This window comes from Notolabrus celidotus, chromosome 14, assembly GCF_009762535.1.
Source record: "Notolabrus celidotus isolate fNotCel1 chromosome 14, fNotCel1.pri, whole genome shotgun sequence".
Classification (NCBI taxonomy): Eukaryota; Metazoa; Chordata; class Actinopteri; order Labriformes; family Labridae; genus Notolabrus; species Notolabrus celidotus.
Genome location: NC_048285.1, coordinates 15563005 through 15572411, shown reverse-complemented (window position 1 = coordinate 15572411; position 9407 = coordinate 15563005). Strand labels below are relative to the sequence as shown.

General features: G+C 38.7%; 1 protein-coding gene across 1 annotated transcript; it reads right to left on the bottom strand.

The window, feature by feature from the left end:
- Positions 1-1691: 1691 nt before the first annotated feature.
- LOC117825416 lies at positions 1692-8016 on the bottom strand. Its single transcript, XM_034701248.1, has 7 exons — positions 7699-8016; positions 7117-7246; positions 3093-3186; positions 2722-2849; positions 2456-2598; positions 2084-2281; positions 1692-1982 (listed from the first exon to the last, which is right to left on the bottom strand). The coding sequence occupies exons 1-7, from the start codon at positions 7707-7709 to the stop codon at positions 1865-1867; spliced, it is 822 nt and encodes a 273-aa protein (XP_034557139.1). The 5' UTR covers positions 7710-8016; the 3' UTR covers positions 1692-1864.
- Positions 8017-9407: the final 1391 nt, after the last annotated feature.

Below are 9407 nucleotides of genomic sequence, written 5' to 3'. Positions count from 1 at the left end.
GAGTACATGAGCAACAGGTGTCTCATTACTGTGCTAATAGCAGGCCACAGGGAGACACACATGTACACACACACACAGTGACAAGCAATGGAAGGGGTGAAAACTCCTTCTCATTCCACATATTCATGCACTCACTCCGTCACCATTTCATGGGTGAATTATCCGGCATGAATAATGGTAACATGTGACGCCCGGAGCTGGAGTCTATCTTGAGATGCATGCCCACACGACTGCCACCAAATCTCCCACTTAACATCAGTGCACCATTTACTTGAAAGCAGAGACTCCAAGCTATGAAATACATCTCTTTTCCTCCCACGTTTTTTTTGGAAAATCCACTTAAAATCCTCTCCTATTTTTACAACTGGCACATTGGAAGAAGTCACAGCACCAAAATGAGCTGCAACGATAATTGACAGCATCTTGAAAGCATCACTTCCTTTTCGTCTTGACCTGGATCTGGTTTGCAGCACACAAGAATCCAGCAAGCTCATTATAGTCTCTCTGCAGAATCTCTCATTCATCAGCTGCAGTACTTCCTCCGTCTCCAACACACGTATCACGCAACTGCACAAACAATCAACCACACTTAAACGAACCCCAATGAGGCATGTAACTGGTAGTTCGTGCCTAGCTGTGTGCTTGTTAGATATCAGAGTCTCTTCATGTTACTGTGAGCGTAAAGAAAAGAAGGCAAGTGCTGTTTGTGTGTGCGCCAGTTCCTACTTGAGATGTGTTCAGTATTCATACTTGTGTTCTGCAGTATCAGATAACAAAGTGTGTTTATGTTTCAGGTGCAAGGTTGAAAATGAAACCTCTATTAGAGATTGCGTTGCTGCAGTGTATGAATAAATCACCTCAGGCTTAGACAGGATGGGGGCAACGTGCGTAACCCCTGCAGCATTATTTAATGTATGACAGCAGGGCAGCCTGTGCTGTGTTCTTTTTATCTAAAGCACTTCACTGAAGCAAGGGTACTGTACTTTCAGAAGGTGTCAAGTCCTGACATTAAGTCCTTTTTTTTTAAGTTATGATTTGGGGGTTTTATGCCTTTATCGGATAGGACAGCTGAAGAGAGACAGGAAATGTGGGGAGTGGAGGGTGGGGGAAAACATGCAGTGAATGGTCGACCGGCCGTGAGTCAAATCGGCAACCTCTGGGATGAGGACTGTAGCCTCTATACGTGGGGCGCTTAGACCGCTAGACCACCAGCGCCCCCATTAAGTCCTTTTTAACTGAAAAAAAATCCTCTTTGTGTGCGTTTGTTTGTGTATATGTGACCTGCTGCTCATGGGTCATTACCCAGTCAGTCAGAGGACACAAGAGGCCATTATCCCCGGGAGGCTGGACGCTAAATGTTTGATAAGCCTCAAAGCGGAAGTCATGTTTCTTGTCTCAGATATGAGACGTAAACTTGAAATTGATTGAAGTGTCAGAAACACATTCTTGTCATTTTTGTAACTGTAAATGTGATCGCTGCACATTATGACAGCTGTTTTTAAAATAAGTCTCAAACTGAATGAATGTTTGGTGCAGTCTGTCGCAAACAAAGGAGTGTGTGACTGAGTCCTTGGAGATGTGAGGCCTGTTGAAATGAGCCATGTAGAAAACTGATCCTTGATCAAAGCTTTATTATTATTATTGTATATATGATTAGAAAATGAAATAAAAAAACAGCTACACTTTATATTAACTATTATTATTTAGTATCAAAGTATGTTCATGTGAAAAAACCTCTATTGAGAAGACATTAATAATAAACAGGATTGTTACAACATCAATTTTGCTTCAGTCTTGTCATAACTTCAAGTGTAGGAGGAGATTTGGGGTAACACCCATTTGCACAGGTAACCACGTAGGATTGTCACAAAATGTTGCACATCCAGCTGGTTTCTGGGAAATGTAGTCGGGTAGGCAGACAGTCTTCAGGCAGTTTGGGGATTCCATCCAGGATCTCCAGCTTTGGCAAACATTGGAAAACTCTGCAAAGACAGGACAGCAGAGAAAGAGGGTTAAATTGACCTTATGTCAACCTATTTACCATTTCTCTCTCTGCTTGGGTGCACTTTCCTCCTGTCCTCACCGTGCACGGTAGTCCTGAGTGAAGGTCACTGGGTTGTGGATGAGGTTAAGGGAGCGGAGAGGGCTGTTCCCCAGAGTACCCAGTCCCCCCAAGGAGCTGATGGCATTCTCAGAGAGACAAAGGTGCTCAATGGCCGGGAGCTTTGGCAGCTGGCGCAGACAAACCAGGCGGTTACGCTGCAGGTTTAGCATTCTACACCTGGCCAGAGGAAACATAGTTTTGTGGTCATGGTCTCCCTATAACGGATTACTCATGATGAAGAAAGCATGAAAGAAAGAAAAGTACACATCAATTTGCAGAAAAGGTTTCATTTATGCTTGTTGCTCTACAGTTGGGTCAGTTGCAATGCAGTCTGGGAAGTGTGGTTCATACCTTGGCAGACGCACAGAACTCAGGTTGGTAAGAGAGTTGTCAACCAGTTGTAGCTTCTCCACACGGATCGACCGTCGGAGGATTCGTAGGAAGTTCTCCTGCTGAAAGGGGTCACCCAAGTTCTGATAGGACAGGTTCAACTCCTGGAAGGAGACAAGCGGGAGACTTATCAGGGTCTTCATCTCTATCTCTCTCTTTCTCTCCTCGATCCTGTGTCAACTGTCTTCATGCTAAACATTACATCAGCACAATTCTTGCTGACTTACCAGACAGTTTTCCCAATTTTCCTGAAGCCTCTCCTCCCATCTTTGTCCTTCCTCCTCTCTTCTTTTCCTCCCTCGCTCCAAACATAAGTTACCCCCCTCTCTTTCAAACAGCTCTTCCTCTGTTGGCCCTTTTTGAAGACAATGTCAAAAACTCAAACTTTAGAACAGTATTCACATGAAATTAAAGCATAATGTGCACAGTGCAGCAGTAAGAAAACTGCAAAGAAAAGAGCATCTCTTTCTTTTCTACCATACATTTATTCATGACATCATCCTTGCTTCTGTATCAGGGATGACAAAGTAACTGTGCCTGCATAGCTGTTTCACAAAATGCAAAGGTTACAGTGTAGTTGAATCGTAGTGATCCTGACCTTCTCTGACCCTCGGGCACGTCAGCTGGTCACCTGTGACATCACACTGCTCCAGGCGATGCCATGACACAAACCGGTAACGACTGGATGGAAGCTGACAGAAAAAGAGGGATGAATATCAGAAAAGCTTGTTGGGCTAATCAGTGGCAAAAATGCATGATACATTTCTGACCCCAGAGGAAAACTGGGAAATGATGGAATGCTAGAACACCACACATTTCCAGACTGGTACAAAAAAGGTTGGGTCTATACCACTTATATTTCTAGTGATGAGCATTTGTCAGTCAGTGAAGCACATGTTAAAGTTTGAAATTTGTTTTATTCAGGGTGAGTCAAAGGTGGGTGCATTGGCTGGACTTCACCTCTTGGTTAACGTCGATCTATCCCCTGATGTTCCACTCTAAAATGTTTATTTCTCCTAAGATATCCTAGTTATGAAAATAAAGGGCTCAAGTTTTAAAACACATATGGATATATGATATAAGAACGTTCAAAAATCAAAAAGATGACATCAGGATGGCTAGATCAAGTGCTTATATAGCTGATAAACAGAAACAACATGTGGAATTAAATTTGAAAGTAGTTTAAAGTAGTTTATTTACAGAAGGTAGTCTTATACATATTATAAGCAGACTCATCCATGCTAATGCTGATATGCGCTTACGTCTTTGTTTTGTCTTTTTTTGTGTGTATGTATGAGTATTTTCAATCTGCTTTATGAACTGAAAACTATTAAATAAAAAGTAGTTTAAAAAAATAGTAATAATATATATATATATTTATATATATTTATATATATATTTGACACTACTTTCAAATGTAATTCCACATGTTGTTTTTCTTTATCAGCTATATAAGCACTTGATCTAGCCATCCTGATGTCATCTTTTGGACATTTAAAATTATATATAATTGTATATATATGCATTTTATATCTTATAAAATTATATATACTGTTACGCCCCAGCCCTGTGTGGCTAAAAATAATCCAACACATTAATCCAACACATGAATCCATATAAACCACAAACCAGCTTTTAACACATAACATAAGCCGTAACAATACATTTGAAATTATATATTTTATATAATTATATATATATATATTTACCTTTAAAATGATATATCATATGTTATTATATATACTTACTATTTAAATTATATATTACATAGAATTATATATTATATGTAATTCTATATATTACATTTACATTTACAATTATGTATTGAATATAATTATACATACATTTTAAGTCATATATTTTATAGAATTATATATACAGTATATGTATACACACATTTCTAAAATTATATATTATATTATATAGAATTATATAAATATACACAAAATATGAATTATACAATTATTAATTTTATTAATTAATTACTTAATTATGTACTGGGAGAGATTTTTTTTGCATTTATTTGTAGGCTAAAAAAATGATTTAAATGTTTGAAATAAAAGGCATCAAAAGTGATCTCTGTTACGAGGTATTTTTCAACTTAGCGCATAATGCACTCATTCAGTGATCTCTGAAACTCACCACACACAAGGTACATTTCATTGTGGTGAACAGAAAGAGAGGTCTGGTAAGGATGGCTTGGAAGAAAAAAAGGAGGCCTACTTAAACTTAATCTAGCGTAGCTTCACATTAGTACAATATAAACTCTATTCCCTCAGTGTGAAGTAAGTATGTAGCCAAGAACCAATGGGCCATTTTTAGGGCCATTAACCATCACAGCTACATGAGCTAACAAGGTGAAAGCAAACCTCATCCAATCGGGTAACGGTCAACAAGAACTCTTCCTGTTTTATCAACAGCTTTTCAAACACTCTTCCTTATTTTCTCTCCTTTGTATGAACAGTTTTTCAGTCACCACATCACACTGATATATCTGCGATGAATAAAATAAACAAAGCGAGTGAATCTACTCATTGCCTGTCATGTTAAACATTCAAATATTCTCATTTGTGTGTGTGCTCCTTTTGTTCCAGCACATCCCTCCTGCAGATGGATATTTTGGAGACTTCATGGTTTATTCACAAAACAGCTAATGTAGCACGCAATGAAACATTATAAATGTCTGTTCCCTGTCCTTTTTAGCTGTCTGTCTTGTTCTGGTAAGTTGTAGTACCTAACTCAATGCCTCTCCCTACATAACCTTTTCAACCCCCTTATTCTCATCTCATTCACCCTCACTTTGCCTTTGTAACCTTACACCTCCCTCTGTTACTCTAGACACATTGTAGGAGTGACCCCGCTCAACTTGACCACTGCTCCTCTTTGACTGGACACTCATAAAACAGCTCGTCTTTTAAATAATGTATTTAAACTCCAACAAGAAGATGCATTGAGCCAGTTCTGAAACAGAGACAGGCACCATGGAGACATCACAAAAACACACAAATAAAACTAGGATTGTTTCTTGTTATTTTATGAGATCTAGCATTACACAGAATCATGAGCATGTTATATATTTTATAGAACCTCTGGAAAATGAGTTTGAACACAATTTTATCTTCTGTCTTCTTAATTCAAATATTAAAGTGGGTGTACAGTCGTTCAGTACAGCGCTAGGCGAGGAGCCAGTGGCCTCAGGGAAAAACAGAGAACGCAATGCAGAGGACAGGCTGGAGCTCTGATACCAAGAAGAGGAAGAAGAAGGGCAGAAATAGATGGATTGGAAGCTGACAGGGTGGAGACTGACTGTGCCTCCCCTGCCAAAGAACGCCATGCTCGCTGAAGGTTTAGTGAGCTGAGGAAAGGACCATGCAGAGCGCCACAACAGACTCTTCTTCTGTGGACCTGGTTGTCAGACAGATAGCACCAGCGTTAAAGAGCACACCACCAGCTTCCCGTAATGGATGCGTTGGTAGAAACGGTCTGCGAGGTGAAGTCTGACGTCATTGTTCTACGACCTGCACAGTGCGATTTCATTTTCAAGTTGGTTTGAATATTGTGACAGATTTAGTGGAGCGTATTTGAAAACGAAAAGCAATGTCCTTTCCGTTTACATTTCAATTGTCTTACAAAATGTGCAAGTGTGAACATGAAAGTTAAAATGAAAAAGGGAGGATTGCTTTTTCATTTTAATTTTGATTAAAAAAATGAGTAATCATTCTGAAAATGTAAAAAGCATTTCTGTGAATGCATTTTAATTTCCGAATTTTCTTTTTAATTTGATTTTGACACTAAGTTTTATTTGCATTCTTAATAGTTCTATTTATTTATTCATTCATTTATTATCTATTTCAAATGTAGTCACTTTTATTCTACTTTATTCATTTATTTACTTATTTATTCATTTTAAGTCTACCATCTTATGTTCTTTTAATGGTTTAATATTTTAGTCTTTTATTATCTTAGAAATGTATTTTACAGTTGAGTTTTAACATCTTATTTTACGTCTGGTGTTTCTTCATTAAGATATCATGAGAGCGTTTCCTCAGTTCATTCAGCAACTTCTTTTTATTTATTTATTTAATTTTATTGTTTTTATTACCATTGTTGCATATTGTGTTCTTAACCTTAGGATTGTGGGGTGGGTTTGGGGTCAGGGTTTGGGGTCAGGGCTGGGGGTGGGATCTTTTTCTTAATTTATTCTATTTTGAAGTTGTTTTTATGTTCAGCACTTTGTGTTACAATATCATTGTATGAAAAGCGCTTTATAAATAAAGTCTGATTGATGATTGATTGATTAATTTAGAGGGGCATTTTTGGAAAATGAAAAAGAAAATGTCATTTTCTTTTTAGTTTTTATTGTGTAACATAATTAGCATTGTTGAAGATGAAAATTTAAATGCAAATAGGATAATTGAATATTAATTTCATTTATGAGTCAAACAATGCACTCATATTTAAAAAACTAAAAAGCATTTCTGTTAATGCAATTTCATTTTCAAATTTGCTTTTTCATTTAAATTTTGGTACATACTGTATATGCTTCAATAGAGGGAAAGAGGGGGAACAGGGGACAGGTATGAAGATGTGAGTGTGCGTGTGTGTGTGTGTGCTGTACTCACAGGTGTAGATACAAGTCCAGAATCAGGACTCTGGTCCACAGAGAGGGGTGTGTGTGTAACCCTGAGTTCAGAGCACTGGGAGGAGTGTGATTTGGGGAAACTGCCACTGAGAGTGTTCACACCTGAAGAGCTGATACAAGATTTTTTTAAAAAGAGGTGGGTCAGAAAAGGTATAGAGACAACATTTTCAAAGTTGGTCCCTGACTCTGAGCTGTCTGTTTCGTAATGTAAGCCCTGCTGAGTGCTAAAACTCTGACCACCGGCCGAGTGGTTTGAGTTACCTGAACTAGGCCTGACAATGCAGATTAGTACCCGTTGCCATGGCAGCAGCAGACACCTGAGCAGGTGAGCCTATTGAAGTCGCCGTTAACAGGGGACACTGGCGCTAAAATAATACTACATGCATATTATTGAATATAACAAATATGGAAAAATATGTGGGCTCATGTAAAGTAGTGAACATGTTTAAGGGTTATAAATTACACTTACCTTTAACGTCAGCTGGCATACATTTTAGTCTGTTAATATAATGAACTGGCACCAACACACAGTAACAGAACATGGCTGCTGGTTTTGTCTTACCTTTCTGACATGTCCCAGTTGTCTTGTGATAAATTCTCCTGGCCTTTTTTATTAACACTTTGTAAATGGCTCGGTTAGGCCCTGAGAAGCTGTTGTTGTTACCCATGGAGCCCACTAGGTCCACTAAATGTTCACCAGGAGAAAGTTTACCGTGCTGTTCGGTTCGGTTGGCTTCAGAGTCGGGCACTGACCGGAGTGAGCGTGTGAGCCCACTGCTGCATCTGCAGGACAGAGACCGCCCGCTCGCGCACTAAACTGCTGGTTGCCTGGCAACATTGTTCAGGTGTGTCACACAGGAGAGGTAGGAATACTGTTGCACAACGTTGAACGCAGCCTCTGCAGCATAGTTTAGAACAGGGGCGTCAAACTCATTCAGGTCAGAGGCCACACACAGACCAAGTTGATCTGAAGTGGGCCGGACCAGCAAAACCACAACATAATAACCTATAAACAACGACAACTCTAAATGTTTTCCCTTTGTTTTAGTACAAAAAAGTACAAGTACATCTGAATATGTTCACATTTAATGAACTATCTTTCTACAAAAACAGTTATTGTATTTTTTGCCATGATGAGTTTCATAATGGGCCGAATATTTTACTCTTTAAGCCCTGAAACCTGCTGCGAACACAGCAAACACACAGGTTACCCATTCACCTGACACAGAGTGTAATTTTTACTGCCAAAGAACAGATAGATTATAATAATGAACAAAGTTGACTAGTTTGGACCCCTCAGCTCCAGCATGAACAATTTGCTTGCTGGACAGTGTTGTATGCAGGGGTGTAGTGCTGGTGTTAGTAGTTAGTGGATCATCTTAAAGTGCTCTAAAAAGTCTTAATGAATCTCAACTGGATTATGCAAACAGCAAGTCATCTATTTTCTCGCTTTGAGTAAAAAAGTCCCAGAAAAAAAAGTGCTGTTCAGCACTATGATTTTATGCGACCCCCATAGGACAAATTTGAAATAGTAGTTACTTGTATTGAAAAACTGCAGTTAATGTCTTCTCTGTAATATTTTCACTTTGTAAAGTTGTTCCGCAGGCAGGATTGGAACCTCTGGCAGGCCGGTTTTGGGCTGCGGGCTGCATGTTTGACACCCCTGGTTTAGAATAAATATTCAGTTTTTAGAATTACTTTAAAGCTGCTGTGAGGAACTTTTAGCTTGTATTGATTCTGGCGCCCCCTTGTGGACAAAGTGATACCTCTTATCTCTTGTCCTGTACATGCAAAATAATTTCTTCAGACAATAACCTCATCCTGTTGTCTTTTAACGTTTAGACTTATCTCACAATGTGATTATTTGCAATGAAAACAGCCAAAAAAGGGTGTTTCTAAAGCAAGATGTCAATCATCTGTTCTGACACCTACCCCCTCAGAGCAGTTTTAGACATTAAAATGACAACAGAGAAGGTATCAGTGTTGTTGTAGATGGTCTTGTTTGCTTTTAAGGGTCATAAAGAGGCATCAGTATCAGTTTCAGTCTGTTTCTCAGCCAGTTAAAAACTCATCATAGTGCCTTTAATGAGCACAAGGGAACTTTTATTTTAATTTGTATCAGCTTTTTGTCCTAAATGTAGAAGACCATCTTTACAAGAAATCTGACACAGTAATGCACAATAAAATATGAGCTATTATTTTATCACCCATGTTTTGGTTTTAGTAGATTATATGCTAGCTCTTGCCACACAATGGTTCTGTCATTCCCTT

Coding starts and splice junctions, on each gene's coding strand:
- LOC117825416 (XM_034701248.1), bottom strand. Junction 3,187..7,116: donor CTGGACTTGTATCTACACCT/GTGAGTACAGCA, acceptor TTTTTCTGTCAG/CTTCCATCCAGTCGTTACCG. Junction 2,282..2,455: donor AGTTCTGTGCGTCTGCCAAG/GTATGAACCACA, acceptor TCCTCTGGCCAG/GTGTAGAATGCTAAACCTGC.